Source organism: Danio rerio, chromosome 15, assembly GCF_049306965.1.
Source record: "Danio rerio strain Tuebingen ecotype United States chromosome 15, GRCz12tu, whole genome shotgun sequence".
NCBI lineage: Eukaryota > Metazoa > Chordata > Actinopteri > Cypriniformes > Danionidae > Danio > Danio rerio.
The window spans coordinates 2744425-2770104 of NC_133190.1; the positions used below are offsets into that span (position 1 = coordinate 2744425).

Sequence of the window (25680 nt, forward strand, 5' to 3'; positions counted from 1 at the left end):
ATTAGCTGCTAAATCTATTTGTTCCAGTCTTATAACTTTAGTTCTGAAATAAGAAGCTCAATAATCAAACACAGTGGGCTTCAGTGCTGGTCTGCCATTGTCCTCTGTAACTGATGGTAATCTTGAAGCTCTTCACAGTGATCTCTTTGTCTGAACTCAACTTTTCTCCTGGCGTAACTCAAATCTGAGCCGCTGAAACTGAGCTCACGTGACCGAAACTGGAGAAGGTGAGGAGGAACTGCGGTTTCTGGAGGAAAGATCTGCGCTTTCTCAAAACACTGAATCATTGTGTTTGTGTGAGAGGAGACTTTCAGGTCCATACTCAGCTGATTTTGGCAAAATCACAAGTTTTATTTTTAAGTTTTATTTGTTGGCAAACAAGCACTTAAATGTATATATATAAAAACAGTAACTTACAAAAAAAATTACATATAAAATAAAATGATTCGCCCTCCTGTAAATGAGTTGTTCTTCTTCAAATATTTCCCAAATGATGTTTAACAGATCAAGGAGTTTTTCACAGTATTTCCTGTAATATTTTTTCTTTCAGAGAAAGTCTTATTTGGTTTATTTCGGCTAGAATAAAAGCAAGTATTCATTCTTTTAAAGGTATTTTAAGCTTAATATTTTTAATATTTGTTTTGATTGTCTACAGAACAAACCACTTTAATACAATGACCTGCCTAATTAACAAAAAGCCATGTGGTGACTTTTGGAGGTGTGAGACGCTCTTTGGGAGCGCAGACAGATGCTTAAAACAGTTCTGGAGGGAGTAATAATAATAATACTGAGGCACTGTGATGACGGACTGACGGCTGAGGAGTTTTAGAAAGACCAAAGCAGCACTTCAGATGCTTAACAATGTGCTGGAAACGCTGCTTTGACCATTAATGCTTCCCATCAGGTACATTTTTATCATCACATGATCTGTTAAAGCAAGATCACATGACATTTTAACATGTATGCATTAATTTATTCATTGATTGGTTTCCATTTTAGCTCATGCACATATTTTCTTACTGGATAAAAAGTTTTAATGCAAATTTTTGCGATTACATAAACATTTTTCCTCATGCAAATTCCAAAATGAGCATAAAAATAGGTGGACGGATACATACTAGAACGAGTCATTCACTAATTACCTTTAGAGATACAACAAATATCGTTTGAAGGGCTGGTCCACAGTTTATTTTTGAGGCTTGGTTGTGTTCATAAGATGCAAAGCAATGTGCGCTCATGCTTCCCTTGTAGAAAATCACATTATGTTTTCATGTATCTTATATACAGCTACTCAGCTAACATGAAAACCACTGTCATATTTTCTAGTTCCTCTAAAAGGCCCGCCCTCAGGAGGCTCTGATTGGTCTGCTAACATAATGACCGGATCAGCTCCACGTCACCAGTGAAGCGTCATGCTGCGTTCACATCAGATGCGGAACGCGCGTCAAGCGCGAGTGATTTACATGTTAAGTCAATGCAAACGCGAGAATAGACATCCTGCGGCGCGATACGCGCGAATGACGCAAATTGTGCTAATGGCGCGGGGCGAATTGAGCGTTTTGCGCGTTTGATGCGCTTAACGAGCATTTTGCGCGAATCTCTCGATTTCGAAAATCTGAACTTCGCGTACATTGTGACGTAAAACCTGTTGTCGGTGTTCCGAGGGAAATCCTCCAGCCTCAGAAGCACCGCTGAAAGGCTCCGTCATCCAGGTTAAGTTTCTGAAGGAGTTTATGAGCTCACAGAGCTGGATGCACCTCTGAAAGAATCTAGTGGACTCAGACACGGCACTAAACGTATCGACGCAGTTTTTCAGTCTTCATAAAGCACATAAACACTGTTATTTTTTTCATAAAATCCATGTTAGCCATTTAGCTATGAAGCTAGAGTCTTCGGGGAGACAGAAGCCCTGCCCATCATGCGAATCCGCGTCTGTTCTGATGTGAATTTGACACGCGAATAAAGCGGGGTTTGACGCGCGTATGAAGCGAGAAAACTCAACTGTTCACGCGGCTATTTACACGCAAATAGCGCGATTTATCCACGCGTTCCGCGTCTGGTGTGAACACAGCATCACACCCCAAGCACGTGCTTTGATTCAGCTGTGTGAATAGTTTCAGTCAGAGTAGCTGTTAGCTGTATCTGTTTGAGCCTTAATCAGACAGAAAATGAAACAGATGAACCTTATGCCTGCTCTCTAAAATAAAATCTGACGAGTGTCTGTAATGAGTGAAAATAGGGTGTGGCTCCTTTAAGAGAGAATCGCCATTTTAGCTTTGTGTGTGAACAGTCTGTAGACGCACGTAACATGAGAAGCGCATGTGTGCGGGACTGATGATTATTTTTTATTTTTCCTCTAATGCTCAAATTAAGTTTTTCTTTAATATACAGTGACGCTGCTGACAGGAGAATAAAGCGCAAGATGTGTGATGCGACCCGTGTGAGCTTTGATTGTGTTTTTAGCTGCAACATGAGTTAGGCGAGCTCTCCTGTATTTTTTACCTAACTCAAGGCATTACATGTCTTTCGGTTAAAAGCATGTGTAAGTATTATGAATAATATCTTTTGTGAGTTCATTATTTGAGATGTAGAACGCAGGGAAAGCATCCGCATAGAGACACACTGCAGCGCTGCTGAAGATTGTGTGTGTTTACAGCGGTTTGACTTTGCAGCTAAATTGTTAGCGGTGCCAAACAGTATTTCCCGTTGTTTACATCTTTGCTACAGCACACCGTTAACGCTAGAAAGTATGCATATCATAGATCAATTTGAACAAATAAAAACACTTACAGGTTGTGGCTCACAATCCACAGCTTCTGCTTGCTGTAGCTACTCCTTTGAGGAAAATCCAGCACTGAGAAAGATTCTTGAAGCTGTCCTTTGTCAAATGCTAGAGCTATATATTTTTATAATTCTCTGGAACATGATTAAGTTAAAGTGTAAGCACTTCTCTCTTTGTGTCGTGTCCTTTGAAAGCCCGAATACAGAAACAGAAGAAGCTCTGTGGAAATAGCAATGTTTGCACGCCATTTTAGCTTTCTCTGCTATAACATTACAGCATCCCTGCTGAAAAATCCAGCTTAAACCAGCCTAGGCTGGTTGGCTGGTTTTAGCCGATTGACCAACCTGGTTTTAGAGGGGTTTTGGCCATTTCCAGGCTGGTTTCCACCTATTTCCAGCCTGGTCTTAGCTGGTCAGGCTGGAAAATGACCAGCTAAATCCAGCTAAAACCAGCTCGACCAGCCTGGTTTAAGCTGGATATAGCTGGTTTTGGCTGGACTCCCAGCTTGGCTAGGCTGGTCAAGCTGGTTTCAGCAGGTCATCTCCCAGCCTGACCAGCTAAGACCAGGCTGGAAATGGCTGGAGACCTGGAAGTGGCCAAAACCCCTCTAAAACCAGGCTGGTCGACCAGCTAAAACCAGCCTAGGCTGGTTTAAGCTGGATTTTTCAGCAGGGATTACAGCACCTCTGGACAGGCCTCTTCGCTGTGCGCGTAACCAGAAGCGTTTGTGATCTCATTATCCTGGATGTGTTTTTTGTAGTCCCCAGATTTCCTTGGCTGTAGGCTTTGCTAAGCTAACTCTGTAAAAGCTAACGTCTCCCTTTGCATTGAACTTTGAGCGCCGTCCATTGAGAGATGCTGTTCACGTTCACGCAGCTACATTACACATCAACTAAAGTTTACCATACGATATTGTAGTGGACCACCTCTTTACATGAAATTGATCAGGATTCATTACAGTTGTACGTCATTAGTAAGGTGTTCGATTGTACTGAATGTCAAGACGTAACTTTTGGCAGGAGCAATTCCAATGTGAGATGTAAATGTCTATTATGGAAGAGTCTTTTACATTAGAGTTGTTCGTTAACTCAACACTGATCTAATAAGGTCTCAGTTTGGCAGGGGATCTGCTGGTGAGATCGTGCAACAGGTTTATTTGTTGATTTTGAGCCAGTCTCTCCAAGGCGAGTGGTTTTGCACTGAACTGATCTCTGAAAACGTGGACGGCGAAGATGAAGGCCGTCTGGATTTGTGCAGGAAAGAAAGACGACCGACAGATGACTTCCGTTGCTGCTGTTCTGTTTCCTGTTGGCTCCTGAGCTGTTGGTTGATGATAACTTGCATATCGTCCTAAGGGGATACACACAAACATCATAGATTATTTAAAATTTATTGCATTTAAAAGTAAAAGTCGGTCACACTTTAGTTTAATGTCATGCTTTTAACAAACTATTAATTTAGACTTTCATATTAATAAAGTACTAGTTAGCTGCTTATTAATAGTAAGGTGTTAGTTGGGTTTGGGTTTGGGCACTGGCTAGGATTAGGAACGTAAAATAAGATCATACTTTATAAGGTCACAACTCACATTATTAACCAATCAGACTTGTGGCTCAATAAACGTCTAATTAGCTGCTTATTATTTGTAAGTTATTAGTTGGGTTTAGGTTTGGGTATTGGGTAGGACAAGGGATGTAAAATAAGATCATACTTTATGTGCTAGTAAACAGTTCATATCTTAATAACAGGCAGGTAAGAAGCCAGTAGTAAACGGTGTGAATTGTTACTTAAACTGAGGCCGTACTCACACTAGGTACAGTTGCCTCGAACCGGGCCAAAGCACGCTTGTTCCCCCTACCGTCTCCCCCGACGGCCCGCGCTCACACCACAAACGGGCTTCGGCACGCTTACGTTATCGCTGCTGCGCTGTTCAGTGAGAAGCGCTCTCTCACTCAGCAGCACAGTGGAGATTTCTCTAGTTATATCGTTTCAGTCGCTTGATATGCCGTCAAATATTTCGCCAAACAGTCCTTAGGGATGCGGGGACACGCAGTCAGATATTTCGCCGAACAGATCCGGCACTTTTGGCGCTCATAAACAATCATAAAGCCCTCGTGCTGCAGGAATGAGGAGGTCTGCTGAAGGTGCAGCTGTCGTGCAGTGAGGAGTTTGTGTCTTTAATAAACTACGGCAGTTTGCGTTCACTGAACAGTAAGAATGATTAATAAATCCACATGAAACAGTCCCTTAAAAGTCACGTCTCGCTTTCAGTTTCGGGCTTTGGCGCGTTTTGCACTCACACAAGCGTACCACGCCAAAGCCCAGGTGAACCGCGCTCAGGCACACCTCTTCCAACCGGGCCAGGGCCGGCCAAGTGAACCGTGCTTGAGTCCGATTCAGCACACTCACACTTCTCAAACGATCCGGGAAACGGGCCTGGGCATGGTATGGATGGCATAGTGTGAGTACGCCCTAAGGGTCTAATTTGTGCTGGAACATGCCGGATTCGCACCTCTGAAATCTGATCTGGAACCTCATTTTACTGCTACCCCTCCTCAACTGCCCTCCTCCCCCGTCCACTGTTCACATTCACTTTCTTCTGTTACCTCTCAACCCTCTTCACCTCCGTCCCCGACAATCCAAACCACCTCCCAACTAAAGTGTTACCAAAAATAACCTCAAAATGTCATCGAAAATGATTCAGGTACAGGTAATGACTTTGGTTTTAAGCCAGATATAAAAAAATCCCTTACTTTTGCTAACTAAAACACTATGTTAAAGGGATAGTTCACTCATAAAGGACATGTTTACTCACTATTTACTATTTCTCAAGGGTTTCCAAACCTTTATGGGTTTCTTCAGTTAAATACAAAAAAAAAGGATATTCTGACGAAAGCTGAAAACCTGTAACCATTGACCTCCAATACAAAACAAACATGGAAGTCAATGGTTCCAGGTTTCCAACATTCTTCAAAGCATCTTCTTTTGTGTGTAACAGGAAAAACTAAACTCTGAAACAATAAAGAGTGAGAAAATGATGACAGAATTGAATTTTAGGTGAACTATAACTTCAAAATAACAGTATAATATTAAAAGGATTTTAGCTAGAATAATATTTTACACGACTTTAATAGCCACTATGAAAACAATGATGTATAGTTCAGCTTTTATACTGTTTTCTTTTTTAACACCCAGATGTTAACGTTTAATTTGAGGCCAAAGTTTTTTTTTTCTTAAATGTTAGCATTTGACTTGTTTTTTTTTCCCCTTGTTTTCGTTCAAACTGTCAAATGCAGCAATGACATAACACCTTAAAGCAGCTGCACACTTCTACTGTGAACAGCAGGGGGCGATATACAGTTGAAGTCAGAATTATTCACCCTCTAGTGCACAGGTGTCAAACTCAGTTCCAAAAGGGCCGCAGCTCTGCACAGTTTAGTTCCAACCCTAATTAAACACACCTGATCAAACTAATTGAGTCCTTCAGGCTTGTTTGAAACCTACAGGTAAGTGTGTTGGAGCAGGGTTGGAACTAAACTGTGCAGGGCTTCGGCCCTCCAGGAATTGAGTTTGACACCCCTGCCCTAGTACATTTTTATCTTGTTCAAATATTTCCAGAATGATGTTGAACAGATTCAGGACATTTTCACAGTATTTCCTATAATATTATTTCTTCTGGAGAAAGTCTGATTTGTTTTATTTTCAGCTACAATAAGAGCAGTTTTTAATGTTTTTAAAAGTAATTTTAAGGTCAATATTATTAGCCCCCTCATGTTTGCTTTGGATTGTCGACAGCAGTGGTTCTCAAACTGTGGTACGTGTACCACTAGTGGTGCGCGGGCTTCCTTCTAGTGGTACGCAGAGGAATCCAATATCAATGTCATAATGCAACATATATTTCAAAATGTATCAAAAATGGTTCAGATATATGAATACGATGACATATAGCCTATATTTATGAGGTCCAAGCAACATTTTCAGGTTTTGAGGAATAGGTTACTACAGGTTAACACTACAAATTACAAGTAAATACAGGAGTTTTTATTTTATTTATTTTTTACTTTTTAAGAACAGTAGCCTACTATTTTTAACTCTTAAGTTTTAATTTAAACGCTGACATTTTATTTAGTTTGTTTGTTCGTTTTTTTTACATATAAGCACAGTACAGTGTTAATGTTTAAACTATAATGTTTGAAGTGGCTGATAATAATTTGTATTCTTAATTATAATAGTTAATCTGTCACGATTTTAAACTGCAGAGTTGTAGCTGCTTTACTAGGCCTACTTTGCTACTGTATTTCAATACTGCTCATCATGGTGGTACTTGGAGGGACACATTTTTTCCTGAGGTGGTACTTGATGAAAAAGGTTTGAGAACCACTGGTCTACAGAACAAACCACTGTTATACAATAGCCCCTTTCACACATACAGACCTTTCCGGAAAATTACCGGCAATTTTCCGGAAAGGTGTGTATGTGTGAACAGGCCCTTTTTGAAAATACCGGTAAATTCGTTCTGGCTATTTTCCGGAAAGAGAAGTTGTAACATTACCGGCAATTTGCCGGAATGCTGCGCTGTGTGAATGCAGAAGGAAGATTCCCGTAATAAGCGCGTGCACGTCTAGAACGTGCTGACGTGAGACGTCTGCTTTAGCCAATCACAACAGTCAGACGCATTTACGTCCGCGCGGTTTGTGTGGATAAAAGCCTTTGAATATTTTTCCAGACACATTTAGCTGCTAGACGTTAGTCAGATCACGTTTATATGTTCTTCTTAATGCCAACTGTGTAAATAATCATCGATGAGATGCTTATGATAAGCCGTTGTTTGTTTACCTTCAAGCTTTGCGTGCGCCTATGAGCGCCTGCACACGCACATATTATGAACATCTCGACATGCGAAAGTGATCCTGCGAAAGTTGTTCACAATATTGATCATCCACAGAGTTTGTAATTTAGTCAAATGTTTACAAACACAAGCGCAGCCGTTTAAAGCTCATTTATGGTGAATGATGTCAGAATTTACCGGTATTTTGGAATGGATGTGTGAATGCTCTTTTCCGGAAAATTTCCGTAACGTCCTCGTCTGTGTGAACAGCGCTTTTTTGAATATACCGGTAAAGTCGTTCCGGAAATTTTCCAGAAATTTACCGGTATCACTGTGTGAAAGGGGCTAATGACTTGCCTAATTACCCTAACCTGCCTAATTAACCTAGTTATACCTTTAAATGTCACTTTAAGCTGTATAAAAGTGTCTTGAAGAATATTCAAATCAATTCAATTCAGCTTTATTTGTATAGCTCTTTTACAATGCAGATTGTGTCAGAGCAGCTTCACATAAATGGTCATAGTAACTGGAACAGTTTAGTTCATTTTTTGGAATTTAAGTTCAGTTCAGTTTAGCTCAGTTCAGTGTGATTTAAAATCATTACTGAGAGTCCAAACACTGAAGATAAATCTAGAATGTCTAGTCAAATATTATTTACTGTCATCATGACAAAGATAAAAGAAATCAGTTATTAGAGATGAGTTATTAAAACTATTATGATTAGAAATGTGTTGAGAAAATCTGTTAAACAGAAATTGGGAAGAAATATATACAGGGTATTTATAATTAATAATTCTAATTATTCTTAGACTGTAATACGACCAGCTCAGACTTAAAAAAATCAAATGCAAGTCACTAAAGACCTTGTCATTGTAGAGCCATCCATAAAATCCTCAAAACAGTTTTGTAATTAAACGACATAACAGATTTGTACCTTCCAGGCTTCGAGTTCCTGCGAGAGCTCAAGTTTTCGCTGGATGGCTTCCAGGAGTTGGTTGTTTAAGCACATCATATCTTGTTTAGTCTTCAGCAGCTCTGCTTCCATCGCTGTCTTCCTGCACGACAGAAAAACAGTAATCTTATTTCATTCCCCCTTAATACAAACTTATTTGGGGAGGCAACCTGTGTGTGTGTGTGTGTATATATATATATATATATATATATATATATATATACATATATATACCTGACAAATGAATTATCATCAGCATCAGAAGTGGCATATATGAAAGGCAAAGGCCTCTAGATGGCGCTTATTTGAGCACAATAAAATATGATCATGCCTTGATTGTGACTGATTTCATTAGGACATTAAGGTCTGACTCTGCATCCTATTAAACCAAGAACAGCCATGTTTAATATTATAATGATTTACAGACACTCAGACAAGTGCAGATAGACACTAGTGGTCCTGCTCAAGTTCAAGTTCATTTATTTATAAAGCACATTAAAAAGCAGTCACAAGAAGACTGGCCAAAGTGCTGTACATAAGACAAGGTAAAAATAAAAAGACAGAATATAAAACATAGAAATAAAAAAGAGAAATGTCTGTAAAAATGTAGCAGTAAAAAGGACTATTAAATTAATCTTAAAAAGCCAAGCTAAAAAGGTAAGTTTTAAGAAGTGATTTAACAATAGATAATGATCTAGCCATTCTAATCTCAAGGGGCAAGGTGTTCCACAACCGAGGACCCGCCACAGAGAGAGCTCTGTCCCCTATACGTTTTCAGCCAACATTTTACCCCTGTCTTACTAGATAAGTGCCTTTTATGACCTTTTTATGAAGTCTCATTACATACATTTTCAATACTTTTTTAAGTGTATTTTGAGAACATTTTTAAGTGCCATGTCTCAAAATCCAACATTAAAGTGATGCTCCAGGATACTGACCGAATCCAGGACACTGACCGAAACCATACAGATATAAAGTTTTCAAGCTAAAACTAGCAAATAACATTTGCCCCGCGCCTTGCGCCACATTGCGCCGGGTGTATGATAGGGCCCTTAGTTTTAAGATATATAATAGTGTTTGGGTTACTTGGTGTACATATTTTATTTTAATTTTTGGTGTGACCACCGTTACAAAGGACTGGACATCTGTAAAGAGTTTTGCACAGAATATATATTGAGATATTGCAGGAAAGGACATCGTGATGTTTTAAAGAATAAAGTTGGAGATTTAGCTCCCCATTAATCTTCTCATATTTATGAAAAAAAAACATTTGTAGCTCTAAAGCAGCTGTGTCCTTGAAAAAGGCGTGATGGTGTCATTAGAAACTGAATTGGAAATGACCTTATTTTAATGTAGTCAGTCGTGAACTGAGGTGGGCCGGTCTAAGGTTTGAAACTCCAGGGCTGAAAAGGTGTCCCACTCCGGCCCTGTTCTTGATTTTAAGGTTTGTAGATATTTGAACTAGAACTAAGACAAAAACTCCAAGTAGGAAAAGCCTTCTTGCAGTGGATGTACTGTACTGTAGTGAATGTTCAGTATTTACTTTGCAAAGGCATGATCGCGGTCCTTTAAGGCCTGCTGGACCACCTCCTCATCCAGAAGTCTCTCGGTTTGCAGCTTGAGTTTGGCGTTTTCTGCTAAAAGACTCTCGTTCTGAAAGAGCAGAGAAAACTGTGTGGTTAATATTTTCAGCAACTTTGCACATAATGCAACTAAATTGCAACTGAAGCCTCTCAAAGAACTCGTGTAAAATGGTTTACAGCTTAACTCTGTTCAAATTTTAAGTCAAGCTAAGATGACTTGAAATTTAGGGCCCTATCATACACCCGGCGCAGTGTGGCACAAGGCGCGGCGCAATAGTCTTTTGGTAGTTTCAGCTTGGCGCAAGAGTCATTTTGAGGCGTTGCGCTACGCTGTTTAAATAGCAAATGCATTAGCGCTCATTTGTGCGCCCATAGGCGTTCTGGTCTAAAAAGGAAGGCGTTCTGAGGTGGACCGCTGGCGCGTTGCAATTTTGAGAAACTATATTAGATTTTTCATTAGACCAAAACAAACCCGGTCTAAACTCCAGCGCAGAGTTGCGCCTCGCTTACACACTGCTTAATACACACAAGAGAGCAATAGGCAAATATCTTTACATATGAAAAAATGTAAATATTAAGGATATATATAGGATATAATAAGAATAGATATAGGATATAAATATAAAGGATTAAAATATTACAAAACATATTATTTTCTAGCCTACAGAAATATGAAAAATCACTGCTTTTATGTCTTCTTCATCTCGGGAGGCTTTTTCAGTTCATTCATAACAATTTGCTTTTGTATAATGTTATTATTATTAGCAGTATTATTTATTATATCCATATTTATATTTGTTTTATTAAAAACAAGCTTAGATTTGCCCACCTGTCAGGTTTTAGACCATATGGGGCACAGCATGTGTTTTAGGATATAACTCAGGTTTTAGAGCACATTTTGCTATTATTATTCATTTATTCGTTTGCTGGAAATTAGAACTGAATTTAGAAATAGTTTTGAAACTAATATTTGCGCTTAACAAACAAAATTAATTATTTATAGGCTAATTGATGTCTGTTTGTAAAGGTTTCCCTATCCAAGAGCGAAAGTGAAAGTGATCCATTATCTCTCAGTCTCATGCAGTAGATGCTCTGTTTAACTGTTTTCTGTAATAAAAAACTGTCAACTGTTAACTGTTTGCTTGTGAAATGCTCATTTTTTCCACTTAGACTTACTTTGCGTCCTGTAAATAGCGAATGCGCTCTAGGCAGCTGGCTCTTAAAGGGAATGGGAGATGAGACTCTAATTGGTTTATTCTCAAAACACACCTATAACTCATTAAGAAAATAAACACAACCCTTTTAGCCCATGCGCCTTGGTGAAAGCGTTTGCGCCCTGCGTTTTGCGTTCTGCTCATGGACCGTCAAAATAGAGCCCATAGTGTCTGCCTGATCAAAATAGTCTTGTTTTCTCTTTGCTATAATGCCATTGGCAGATTATTTTGCTTGTTTTAAGGAAAACTCGTTCATTTGGACTCATTATTTCTAAAAAAAAAAAAAAAAACCCAAGACATGTTTTGCTTGTCTAGAAAATGCTTCTTGATTTAAGAACTTTTAGATATTTAGACTAGAAACAAGTTTTCTATTTTTTTTCCCACAGTGTGAGAATTGGCCCTGATACTAAAGTGTTACCAAACAGTTCCAGCTTTCAGTTCCAAGGTCTTACCTTAAGACCAAGACATTCATTCATTCATTTCCTTTTCGGCTTAGCCCCTTTATTAATCTGGGGTCGCCACAGCGGAATGAACCGCCAATTTATCCAGCGTATGTTTTATGCAGGGGCGAGGCAGTGGCGCAGTAGGTAGTGCTGTCGCCTCACAGCAAGAAGGTCTCTGGTTCGATCCTCGGCTCAGTTGGCGTTTCTGTGTGGAGTTTGCATGTTCTCCCTGTGTTCGTGTGGGTTTCCTCCGGGTGCTCCGGTTTCCCCCACAGTCCAAAGACATGCGGTACAGGTGAATTGGGTAGGCTAAATTGTCCGTAGTGTATGAGTGTGTGTGTGTGAATGTCTGAGTGGATGTTTCCCAGATATGGGTTGCGGCTGGAGGGGCATCCGCTGCGTAAAAATTTGCTGGATAAGTTGGAGGTTCATTCCGCTGTGGCGACCCCGGATTAATAAAGGAACTAAGCTGACAAGAAAATGAATGACTGAATTATTTAATTAATGTTTTATGTAGCGGATGTTCTTCCAGCCGCAACCCATCACTGGGAAACACCCATACACTCTCATACACTACAGACAATTTAGCCTACCCGATTCCCCTATAGAGCATGTGTTTGGACTTGTGGAAGAAACAGAAGCACCCGGAGGAAACCCACGCCAACATGGGGAGAACATGCAAACTCCACACACAAATGCCAACTGACCCAGCTGAGGCTCGAACCAGCGGCCTTCTTGCTGCAAGGTGACAGTGCTAACCACTGAGCCACCGCGCCGCCCACACCAAGCCATATTCAGTGTAAAGTTCTGGGTGTCCTATTTACATTTCTATACATTTGGTAACAAAATTTACATTGTTGTCTCTCATTTTTTAGTTTCAACAGAGCATCTCCAAAGATGAGAAGAAAAAAAGAGTTCGGAAATTATATTCTAGTTACCCACTGGGAAGAGGGCTTGAAGCAAAATCCTTCTTGTTCTACATAAAAGTAGGATTACAGCTTGGGCGGCATCAGGCCCGGATTAAGAATTCAGAGGCCCTGGGCACAATGTCTTGTAGGCCCCCTTCCTGGTTACACACCAATTGTTAAATTAAAAAGTAAGAAAAACATAATATTTTTAAAATAAAATTAATCTATAATGTATTGGCTGCATTTTTAAAGTAAATGATATGCAGTTACATATATTTCTAGTCCACAGAGATTTAACTCATTTTTAAAGAATTTAAAGCACGCTTTGAAAAAAAAAATACTAATACAACTAGTTGAAATTAATGGATTTTATGGACTTGTTCAAGTTCACTGAAGCAGTACTAAAATGTATATTTAGGGGTATTTTTATTGTATAATTTCTACAAACTTATAATGCATATGATTTGGATATAACACCACCTCTCAAATCCAGTTCTATGAATCGGAGTCTCCTATAATACACACTTATTAATAATTCCTACTTGTCTTCCTCGTGATGAAGAGTAGGCAAAATCTGATATGTAGTGGGGCGGGGGGAGAAAAAAGGAGTTTATCAGACGCTGGATTTAAATCAAGTTCATGATTGCATCAAAACAAGTTGCCATACACTTTACAAGCTACGCCACTCACGCTCCTGTGTATCGCGCTCTTTAGTTATGTTGTCTGTCAATCAAACGGTGATGGGCGGGAATCACTCAATTAGTTTATTCCAACGAGGTGTGCTATTTGCATTGAGCCTTAATAGACACTCCAAAATTGGCATTCCCCCCATCCCCCGCTCCCCTTGCAGGGGCCCTAAGTGCACTCGGGCCCCTGGGCCGGTGCCCATAATGCCAAATGGTTAATCCGGCCCTGGGCGGCATAGTGGCTCAGTGGTTAGCACTGTCGCCTCACAGCAAGAAGGTCACTGTTTTGAGTCCCAGCTGGGTCAGTTGGCATTTCTGTATGGAGTTTGCATGTTCTCCCCGTGTTGGCGTGGGTTTCCTCCGGGTGCTTCGGTTTCCCCTACGGTCCAAACACATGCGCTATAGAGGAATTAAAGGAACTAAATTGCCCGTCGTGTATGAGTGTGTGTGAATGAGTGTATGTATGGATGTTTCCCAGTATTTGGTTGCAGCTGGAAGGACATCGGCTGTGTAAAACATATGCTGGATAAGTTGGTGGTTCATTCCACTGTGTTGACCCCTGATAAATAAAGGTACCGAGCTGAAATGAATGATTATTTTAGAATTTAATGTCAAGAGAGGAATGTAAACATAAGCATCCCGGTGGCGGGACAGAGAAAGTTAGAGCTTAGAATCCCAATGAGAACAGCAATCAATCTTAATTCAAACATTCCTTAGTCTTTGCCATGCAGACCCTCCAAACAATGGAGCCATTTTTAGAAAGCAGACCCCTGTTTGGTGGCCGCGGTGCTGAGCTGTTATTAGCAGTGGCTGAAAACGTTAAAGCGTTACCGAATGTCACCTGATCCCGAAGCTCCTGTATCTGCACCGCATTCTCACACGGATCACTCCCCAAACTCACAATGGACTTTCTGATCTCCTGCGGTTGATATTTGTGAAGTGTCGTCTTTGTTAGACCTTGACGTCAAGATGTATCTCTCCGCAGCATCGGGATCAAGTAACATACACATAAATGGCGCTCTATTCACGTCTCTGTCTGTCTCTGTCCTTTACCTGTGTGGCTTTGTGCCCCAATGAACTCGTCCCACCCTAAATAAAACACCAGTATGCAAGAGTTTTTGTCTTGTTTTTGGTTCAAATATCTAAAAATTCCTAAATTAAGAAGCGTTTTCTGGAAAACTCTTGTTATTTTTATGTATTATGTCTGAAAACCAGACAATATTTCTTGCTTGTCCAGAAAACGCCTATTATTAAGATATGAACTGTTTACTTGTAAAGTTTGATCTTATACTACATCCCTAGGCCTAGCCAATACCCAAACCTAAACCCAACTAATACCTTACTATTAATAAGCAGCTAATTATTAGTTTAATGAACTTCAAGTCTTAGTTAATGGATTGTTAATAGAGAGTCAGAGTAAGCATAAGGACAGCTCGTGTTATGTTTGTGTCATTGTTGCACAAATAAAAAGGTGTACCTGTTGTGTTTGACTCTGTGCTATCCATTCTGCAGCATGTTTCAACTGTCCCATCATGCCCTGCAGGCTGTCATCTGAGTCCCGTTCAGCTACTGAGCCGCAGATTACAGGTTGAAGCAGTTCCAGGATGTGGTGCACCTCCTGAGAGATCTACGAGTGTAGATTATACATGGAATAAATGTAATTATCGATATTAATTTCAAACCAGTGTCCTGGTCTTGCATTACATATTGCCTTTTGAACACAGCAGTGTTGAATGTATAAATGAATGTATAAATGAACAAATTGAAAGAATGAATCGAATGTAAGAATGATTCGAATGTTTAAATGAATCGGATAAATGAACTGAATGAATCAAATGTATGAAGGAATCGAATGAATCAAATTAATGAATGGAATGAATTAAATGAATGAATGAATGAAATGAATGAATAAATTAATTAATTGAATGAGTGAGCAAATGAATGAATTGAATGAATGAATCGAATGTAAGAACGATTTGAAGGTATGAATGAATGAATCGAAAAAATCAAATTATGAAGGAATCAAATAAATGAATGAATCAAATTAATAAATAGAATAAATGAAAAGAATGAATGAATAAATGTATTGAATGAATGAATCGAATAATTGAATAAATTAATAACTTCAATGTATGAATGAACCTAATGAATGGATGAATTGAATGAATCTAATGTTTAATATAATATTTTATGTAATCGAATAAATGAATTAATCGAATAAATGAACTGAATGAATCAGATGTATGAAAGAATTGAATGATTGAATGAATCACTCAATCAAACGAGTGAAGAAATCAAATGGATTAAATCAATGAATAAATGAATGAGTGAATGAATTAAATGTAAGAATGATTTGAATGAATGTAGGAATAAAATGATTAGATGAATGAATCGAATGAATTGAATAAATCAAAAGGAGGAAGTAATCGAATAAATAAATGAATGAATCAAATGAATGAATGAATGAATGAATAAAACGAATGAATAAATGAATTAAATAAGTGAGTAAATGAATGAATAAATAAAAGAATGAATTAGATTAATAAATTGACTAAATCTGATGAATGAATGAATGAATGAATGAATGAATGATTTCCATGTATGAATGAATCTATTGAATAAATTAATCAAATTAATGGAGGAATTAAATTAATCAAATATTTGGAAAAAATCGAATGATTAAATGAATGAATTGAATAAATCAAATGTATGAAAGAATAAATTAATTGAATGATTGACTGAATAAAATGAACGAATAAATGAATGAATCGAATAAATGAATGACTTCCATGTATGAATGAATCTATTGAATAAATGAATCAAATTAATGGATGAATTAAATTAATCAAATATTTGAAAAAAATCAAATAATTAAATGAATGAATGAACTGAATGAATTTAATAAAATGTATGAATGAATCAAATGATTGAAAAAAAAAATTAATCAAACAAGTGACTGAATAAAATGAATAAATGAATGAATGGAATGAATAAATAAATGAATTACTGAATAAATTCAATGAATTAAAAGAATGAATTGAATAAATGAATGGAATGAACTAACGAATCAAACGAATGAAAGGAATAATTAAATAAATAAATTAATTAATGGAATGAATGAATTAATTAATGAATTAATGAATGAATTAATTAATTAATGAACGAGTGAATGAACTGAATAATTGAATGAATTGAATAAATTAACTAAATTAATGAATCAAGTGAATGCATGAATCTAGTAAATGAATGGATGAATGGATGAATGAACGAGTGAATGAGTAAAAGAATTGAATGAATGAATCAAAATTATAAGAATGAATCAAATGAATGAATAAATTAATCAAAGTATTTAATTAAATGAATTGAATAATTTAATTGAATCAATCAATTTAGCGAACGGAAAGAACAAACTAGCGAACGAACGAATGGACAGACAGATGAAGGAAAAAATGGACGGACAGACGGACGAACCAACAAATGAACGAATGATACAAGTAACTGGGTTAACACCTGGTTCTCCTCCTTAAACAGATTATATTGACAGAGCATGTTTTACTCTGGCATTATCATGTATCGTACAGCACATTGTATCACCTGCTCTGTGTTCAGGCTCCAGTTTGTGACGTCCAGGTTGTTTTCGAGTTCGGACAGTAAAGATGTGTCACTGTGACTCTTCTCCTGGAGCGCCACTTCATCCTGGAGCTCCACTACCTGACTCTGCAGATCTTGTGCCCAGAAACGAACCCTGTCAACTTCCTGCCAGGCCTCTGCCAGCTGAGATGGTAAAAAAAATACATATTAATATCACTTATGGTTATGTTAGAAACCTGTGCATAATAAAGAAACTGATAAAGGTTTGGACACGCCTGAGGGAGAGTAAATAGTGTGTAACATATTTTTGTGTGAACTATCCCCTTAAAGACTGGTTCCAGTATCCTTTCGTTATCGGCTAACATTGTGTATAGTGCTTTAAATGAGCAGTGTGTGTGTGTGTGTGTGTGAGTAGATGAACCTGTTGTGTGTGTTTGTGAGTCTGTTGTTCCTGCAGATCCAGGCGTGTGTATAGTGAGGACACCGTGTCTCTCAGTTCTTCATTCTCATGACAGGACATTTTCAAGCGCTGCTCCAGTGTTTGCTCTCTCTGTGTGAGTCGTGCAACCTAAACACACACAAACACAAAACAGTTCCCGCACACATAACTTCAACATTTTCACAGTATGTCTGATAATATTTTTTCTTCTGGAGAAAATCTTGTTTGTTTTATTTCGGCTAGAATAAAAGCAGTTTTTTTTAAAAAACTATTTTAAGGTTAATATTATTTAACCCGAGCTCATTCTGTAAACGTACCCCTATATACATTTCTGGAGAGCACCAAATACGTCCCCTGTTTTGCAGTTTTTGTTTTGATGAATCCACCAGAGGCCGCTGTGTATGCTTTTTCAATCTCAAATTTCTCTCGCGAGTGCCATTCACTCCTGCCGTTCTCATATAAATCCACCAGAAGCTGCTGTCGACTGACTGACTGACCGATCGACTGACCCATCTAATGCTGTCCCTGAACCCAACCGACAGTGTTTTCAAAAGCAATCCAGAAAAAGAAAAGCCCTCGCCTGATTTTTACCACATTTTCAGATCTTACCACATTCTCACCCCTGTTATTTACTTGTTTATTTTATTTTTTGGCTTTTGTTTTTGTTTTACCTGCTTGCTGGAATCGTTCTTCACTGGACTCGATCCATTTAATGGTTATCTCCTCAAGTCCGCCGATGGCGAGTTAACGGGACAAACTGGTAACAGCGGGAAAGCCGTCCATACAGTGGTCCATATCGTTCGTTTTAGAGACGAAATGCAGCCATGTTTTTATTATTACTCGTACATTATTATGTTGAAATAATCTCTCTGTTAAACAATTGGGAAATATTTTTTAAATAATTAAATTTCAAAGTTTGTGAATCTGTGTAAATAAAGATCATTTAACAACACAGGCTCATTCTGAAAACGTAGTCCCGTTGACGTTTCTGGAGACCGCAAATTATGTAGCCTGAGATTCGTATGGCTGCATTTAATTTTTTTAAGCGAACGCTAGGGGGCGGTGTGACGCCGTTCCCTTTCGCGCTTACCGGCTGACCGCTTACCTCCGTGTGGAGGGCTTTCCTGCTGCAACCAGTTTGTCCAGTTAGCTCGTCGTGTACGTTGGCAGACTTGAGACGCAGAGAGGAGTTGACCACAACAACAACAACCGGGTTCGAGTCTGGTAAAGAGCGGTTCCAGAAATCAGATAAGACAAAAACAGAATCCAAAATCTAAAAATTAAACGAACAAGTGAATAACAGAGTGAGAATGTGGTAAAAACGCGCTAAAAATCCGACAAAGGCTTTTGTTTTTCTGGACGGTTTTGTAAATCGGGTTGGGTTTAGGGAAGTAAGGGGGCAGGCGGGTCAATCAGTAAAATTGGTTGGGTTTTGGGAAGAAGAAGGGTGGGTCATTCGGTTGACAGCGGCCTCTGGTGGATTTACGTGAGAACAGCGGGCGCGAACGGCACTCGTGAGAGAAATTTGAAATATGAAAAAGCGCACATTTTTTCATTTTAAAAAAATAATATAAAATATATGAAATAATGATAAAATAATATAAAATATATAAAATAATGATAAAATGATATAAAATATATTAAATAATGATAAAATTATATAAAATTATCAATATAAAATAATGATAGATCTATTTTTACTAGTCATGTGAACAATATGTAAACATCTTTTATGTAAATTATCGTAAAATAATTCTGGACAGTACTAAATAGTAAAAATGACGTGCATTTTGTATAGTATAATCTCTCATTTTCTATTGTTTACATTTTTAACAATTCAAAAACTTTTTTAAATATCAAAAAAAAAAATTCAAGAAAATTTTCACAGTACTAGGTTGCATCTGGAAGGACATCCGCTGCGTAAACATATGCTGGAAAAGTTTGCGGTTCATTCCACTGTGACGCCCCTCGATCAAAAAGAGACTAAGCCAAAAGAAAATGAATGAATGCAGTGGCGGCTTTAGGCATGGGCAATATGGGCGATCGCCCAGGGTGCCATCTTGCTGGGGGCGGCACGGGGAGACAAACAAAAGTGGCCGTATTTTGACCCTTGCCTTGTTTGTTTGTTTACGTTGCCTGCTGCCTGCCTTTTGATCATCCACCAGTGATATGACCACAACTCTGGATTTGCCTGTCTACATTTGTTTGCCCCTGTGTTGACCATTATGTGCCTGACCATTCTGCTGAATAAATCCTGCATTTGGATCTGCACTCCGTTGTCCAGCGTCCACTTCACATTCTAATAATATTGACATTAAATTGGCTTTAAAAAAATTTAAAACTGCTTTTATTCTGGAAAAATAAAACAAATAAGACCCTCTTCAAAAGAAAAAAACATTATAGGAAATACTGTGAAAAATTCCTGAATCTGTTCAACATCATTTGGGAAATACTTTGGAAAAAATGTAATTGAAATGTATCATTTTGACTGTATCTGTATATATTTATGCAAGCACATGTTTCCCACCTGTTCTCTAAGAGCATTGATCATCTCTTCATCTTGAGGTCTGGCCTGTCCTCTTTCTCTCATTTCCTGCTTCAGTCTTTGCAGTTCGCCGGTCATGGCTCGCTCCACCTCTATTCCCTATGCACACACAATCACAGCTCACTCATTAAAGGGTATCTATTATGCAAAAATCACTTCTATAAGGAGTTTAAACACAGTTGTGTGGCAGTAGTGTGTAAATATATCCAGCTTCTAATGGTAAGCATGTATAAATTGTATTGTTTATAATCATACATGATTACAGCAGTCTGCAGAAACACTTTGATTGGCATTCTCCCTTTGTACATCTTTCTTTCTTTCTGACTTCCGGTTTTGTTCCACTGGGTCCCCTCAAGGTTGCTGCCTCTCACCTCTTTTGTTCATCATGTATACTAACGATTGTCGTAGTATTCACAGGGATTGTCATATCATTAAATATGCAGATGATTCTGTGATTGTAAGTCTCCTCCACGATCAGGATTTGGGGCATGGACCTGCTGTGCAGGAGTTTACTTCCTGGTGTGATAGATTTTCTCTCCAGTTGAATGCAAGCAAAACAAAAGATATGGTGATAGATTACAGGAAGGCTTCTCCAACCCCGAACATAACTAATATTAAAGGCTTGGACATTGAAATTGTTGACACACATAAATATCTAGGGGTTGTTATTGATAATATGTTGACATTTCAACCTAACACCCAGGCGGTATATAAAAAAGTCCAACAAAGACTGTTTTTTCTGAGGAAACTTAGATCATTTCAGGTCTGTATCTCTATGATGATGCTGTTTTATAAACAATTTATCGAATCTGTTTTATCTTTTTGCATTGTAGCTTGGTACGGCAATCTTAGTGTGTCAAGCAAGAACAGGTTGAGCAGCCTGGTGAAGGTGGCAGGCAAGATCATTGGTTTTAATCAGACTGGTCTAATGGTAATCTACCAAAACTATGTACTAAGGAGAGCTCAGGGTATCCTATGCACCCCGGATCACCCATTGTTCTCTGTATTTCAGCTGTTGCCATCAGGACGTCGTTTTAGGGTTCCTATTTGCAGGACAAATAGAACCAGAAATTCTTTTATAATGGTGGCCATTAGGTCATTAAATGAGTCCAGGGGGGAGGGGGATGTCTCTATATACTGATGTATGGATGTTGTGTAGTAGTATTTTTTAATGTGTACATGGAACTTCGCCTGTGTTATGGTACCTTGTTGCAATTTTAGTTTCCCTAATGCCTAGTTCACACTAAAGGATTTTAAGCCTGATTTGAGCCCGATTTGGAAGTTAACGAGCTCGCCGACAGATCGGGCTGTGATCGGGAAGAAATCTGCGGGCGCTCGCCGCTCTTTATGTGTGAACTACTGAACAACGCATCAACGAGGCTCGCTGACGCGTCGCCGACACCTCGCAGACGGAAATCCAACATTCAGCATGCTAAATATTCCAGAGCAGTCGGCCGACTCAACCCCACGTGTGGTCAGATGTAGTGACGAGCTGCAGCCAATGAGAGAGCAGATCAGCATGAGCCGCGTGCCTGTGTGTTCAGGAGCTCAGCAGAAACATCTGTGATTGGTCAGAATGGGCATCGGTGCACTCGCTTCATTCTGCGTTAGCACAGACATGAGAGGAGGATATATTAACTGTGGAACTAGAATTCTGTAACTATTAGAATTACCATACTGCTCATTCTGACCGTTCTCATATGAAACGCCATATTGTCACAACATATTTACATTCAAAGCTATTATTGAGATATTAAAATTAAGCTTTGAATGTCTGGCATCATATTTAATGACACCATTACCCTAAAAATATCATCTTTTTTTTTTTTGTAATACAGCCTATAAATATGTAGTTAAGATACTAAAACACTTAAAGGTCTTGGCTTTCATTTTCACTGTCAAACAGGAGCTATTTCACAGCACAGAATATGCTGTTTTGAAAGATATCTGAAGTAAATTGATGTTTTTGCCATCAGAAAGTTTTGTTTATGTTAGCAGGAAGTTGCCAGGCAAGAAAATGCACACATATTTAAAGTCACTGTGAAAAGTATCAGACATGCATGCTGTCATTTTGACCAATATGGTAATTTAAGGCAGAAATGCTCAGTTCTTTACTGTTTTGTAATAAAAAAAAATAACAATGTCAGAAAGAAATACACTGATAGTTAGAAAACGGCACGGTGTTATAAATATGTTAGTTTTATTTCAAAGAGTTATAAAATTACAAAAATTAAAAACTCTCTGTGTATCTATCCACTCAAACCTTGCAGATGAGTGATTAATCCGCTCATAAATCAGCTGATCTGACGATGTTTTTAAATGCTTTCTCCAAAGCTTGAAACACTGTCAGTGATGTCATCAGCACACAAGCAGCCAATAGTGTTCAGCTTTTTCTGACGACTCCTCCCTCAAAATTTCATTGGCTGTGGTTTGGTAGCTTGAATGAGCTGATGGGGAATGAGTTGTTGTCAGATCATGTAGTGTGTGACCCCCCTCTTGTGGATCGTTCACGGAGTGTTGCGTAGTGTGAACACCACAGAGATTAAAAGACACAAAGTCAGGTCATGTAGTGTGAACGGCACAGCGATCTGCTGATGTTTAAAATCCTGTAGTGTGAACTAGGCTTAACGGGATAATAAAGCTGAGTCTGAGTCTGAGTATATGCCATCAGAGAGGGAAAGCCCCGCCCACTAATGACCATCTCTCCCTCATTAGCATAATAGCACAATAAACGGTGAGGTACGTTTCATTTTGTGGTTGAACTATCTCTTTAAGCTGGAATGACGTCTGAAAGCACGCAGTTTGTTGAGGATAATGTGAATTACGTAAGGTTTATCTCACAGCAGATGACTGAACAGCACAAGTGAGAATGATTTACAAAGTCAGGCAATTAAACTGTGACTGATTTGCTGAATCAGTGTTGTGTGGCAATGACGATTAAAGGACAGTTCAAAGTGCTGGCTTACAGCGGGAGAAATAAATATTGAACACGTCATGCTTTTTTCCTGGGAATAATATCTCTTAAGGAGCTGATGACATGGAAGAAAACCAGATTTTGGTAAAAATCCAAACGATACAAACATGAAAATAAAACAAAACAAACAAAATCTAATAAATGAGTTTTACATACTATGAATGAAATGACACAAGGAGAAAGTGCTGAACTACTGTTATGTATTTACTTGTCGCCAGTAAAACGCAGCAAAGTGTTTGACCACCTGAAATCTTTAAACACTAAAATCGCCTTTTTGCAAGAAACGCACTTAATACCAGCGGACCATCTTAAACTTCGTAAAGGATGGGTGGGCCAGCTTTTTCATTCTTCATTTTCAAATAAGGCAAGAGGCACCGCTATTCTTGTGCACAAGTCAGTACCACTCTCGGTAACTAAAATAATCTCAGACCCCAATGGTCGCTTTATTGTTGTAGTAGGGAAGCTCAATGGCAACAATTTAATTCTTGCTAATGTATATGGCCCAAACTGGGACAACATGGATTTTTTTAGTAAATTCCTGTATTCTCTTCCAGATATAAATTATTGCCAGCTTATTCTTGGTGGTGATTTTAATTGCTGCCTAGATCCTTTATTGGATCGTTCATCTACCAGGCCCCTTTCTTTGTCTAAGTCATCCCAAGTCATAAAGCTATTTATGGAGCAGCATTCAGTGTCTGATGTATGGCGCTTTTTCAACCCTTGCGATGTATTTACTTGTGCAAGAAATGTGTTTTCTTGACTTGTGGTGCAGTCAAGATCACAAGGTCTGTTTACCATAACAAAAACACATCGGCAACCAAACCATGACAAGTCCTTATAGTTTCTGCTTCACTCAACACTCTTTAAGAGCCAGAGAGAGAGAAAACAACACGTGATGAACGTTGAAATAAATAGGACATGCTTCCTTCTTCCTTGAGAGGACTGAATACACACACATCAACTTTGATTTTCTGGAAAAAAAAAAAAAGACATTTTATTTTAATGTACAATTCACACTATTAACAAACCCTTAACTAAGACTTTTAGCTTGATAAACTACTGATTAGCTGCTTATTAATAGTTAGTAAGGTATTAGTAGGGTTTAGGTTTGGGTATTGGCTAGGACTAGGAATGTAGAATAAGATCATACTTTAAAAGTGGTAATCAACAGTTCATATATTAATAATATGCAGGTAATACTGCAATGGTAAATGCTGGGAATTGGTACTTAAACTACAGTGTTTCCAAATTTGAGTCTATTGACATGTGACTTGTGGAGAATGACAGAGGTGTTGGATTTCTGAGTGGAACGGTGTTAGTTACAAGCTTAACAGAGCACAGCCTTAGTGCTTTGGCGTGTTTGTCATTGCAATCTGTGATTAAATGTTATGAATGGCTTTTTAAATGAGCTCAAGGGTTTGACATCTGGTGGGAGAGAAGAGAAAGGTAAACCTTGACCTTGAGCGGGATAAATCTGTGATCTCGGATACCAGCTTACTGTGACGGGAACGAGAGTAAAAGCGGTATAAACAGAGTCAACAGGAGCAGGTGAAAATAAAAGAGGGTGTAAAAAAAAAAAAAGAAAAATTCAGTATCACTTTTGTTGATACCCATCTAATTGCACTAATTATATATATTTTTAACAACTGTTTTGTAGCAAAATGTAGGCTGAAAAACTGTATTACCTATTAGGCTTGGGCGGTAATACAGTAATATGGTATACCGCGGGATCTAAACATAGCAACGGTGTCAGTTTCAATACCGTTACACCATCATAAAAACAATGCACTAATAGGAGACAAGTATTAAATATTAAATATTATTTATTTAATGCCTACAAATGCGTATGCGTGAATGTCATCACGGGACAGTGTGGAGGAGAGAGAGAGAGGAAGAGAGAGAGAGAGGTGAGGTGGCGAGTCGTGCACGAAGTGACCTGCAGTTTGGCAGTATTTCAGGTTTCGACCGTACGAGAAGGGAGACATGATAAATACGAACTAGAGGTCTGCATTCCCGCTGATGTACCGCGGGAGTCAGCCAGATTTCTTACGGTGCGGGAATAAGTTTCCGAATAAAGCGCGGGAGCGGTTGGTAACTCTGGTGTAATTTGAAAGGGAGCTCCTGAGCGAGCGAGCACGCACGCATCCACATGGATGCTGTTTGTTTGTGTTTGTGTGTGTGTGTGAATGAGAGAGCGTAGTGCTGTGCATCTCTCTCTCTCTCTCTCTCTGTGCGTGCGTGAGAATGAGAGCGAGAGAGCGTCTTGTGCATATCGCTAATACGAACAAGACAAACAGGTGACAGCGAACCTAAGGTCGCATATACGGTATTTAGTTTTTGAATGGTTTAGACACAAGCCTATATATATATATAATAAACAATTATATATATAATTAAAAATAAATAACAGTAATATTGTTATTATACAATTATTATTCTAAATAAATAACAAAAATTTATTCTAAATGTAACTAAAAAACAATCTAAATGTAGCGGAGGCCAGCTAATAAGTTCTGTGCTGGTAAACCTCACTCCTCTGACCTCTAAAAGTGCTCTAGTGACATACGCTAGAGGCCATGGTCTTTGCCTCCTTGGTAGAGCAACCGACTCCCATGCGGAAGGTCGCCAGTTTTTTACCAGCCTGGAGCTGGTTGGGTGGCTTAGGACTTGCGGGGTTATATTGGTGCCGTGACCCGGATGGGAGTGAGGGGGGGTGAGTGTAACGGAGGCCAGCT

At 38.7% G+C, this 25680-nt stretch overlaps 1 protein-coding gene across 2 annotated transcripts in view; it reads right to left on the minus strand.

The window, feature by feature from the left end:
- Positions 1-1016: 1016 nt before the first annotated feature.
- The window catches only part of si:ch211-235m3.5, a 28905-nt gene continuing 4241 nt past the window's right edge, over positions 1017-25680 (minus strand). Inside the window, exons 3-10 of one of the 2 annotated variants that reach the window (XR_012391201.1) lie at positions 19954-20070; positions 17409-17555; positions 16991-17170; positions 14874-15023; positions 10106-10215; positions 8545-8665; positions 3806-4132; positions 1017-3710 (exon numbers count right to left, since the gene is read on the minus strand). Coding sequence is in view for 1 of the 2 variants with exons in the window: in XM_005157381.5 (XP_005157438.1) it covers positions 3935-4132; positions 8545-8665; positions 10106-10215; positions 14874-15023; positions 16991-17170; positions 17409-17555; positions 19954-20070 (1023 nt within the window). In the remaining variant the exon portion in view is untranslated. Of the gene's footprint in view, positions 4133-8544; positions 8666-10105; positions 10216-14873; positions 15024-16990; positions 17171-17408; positions 17556-19953; positions 20071-25680 lie in introns of both variants that reach the window. The other variant, XM_005157381.5, reaches the window with a different exon arrangement.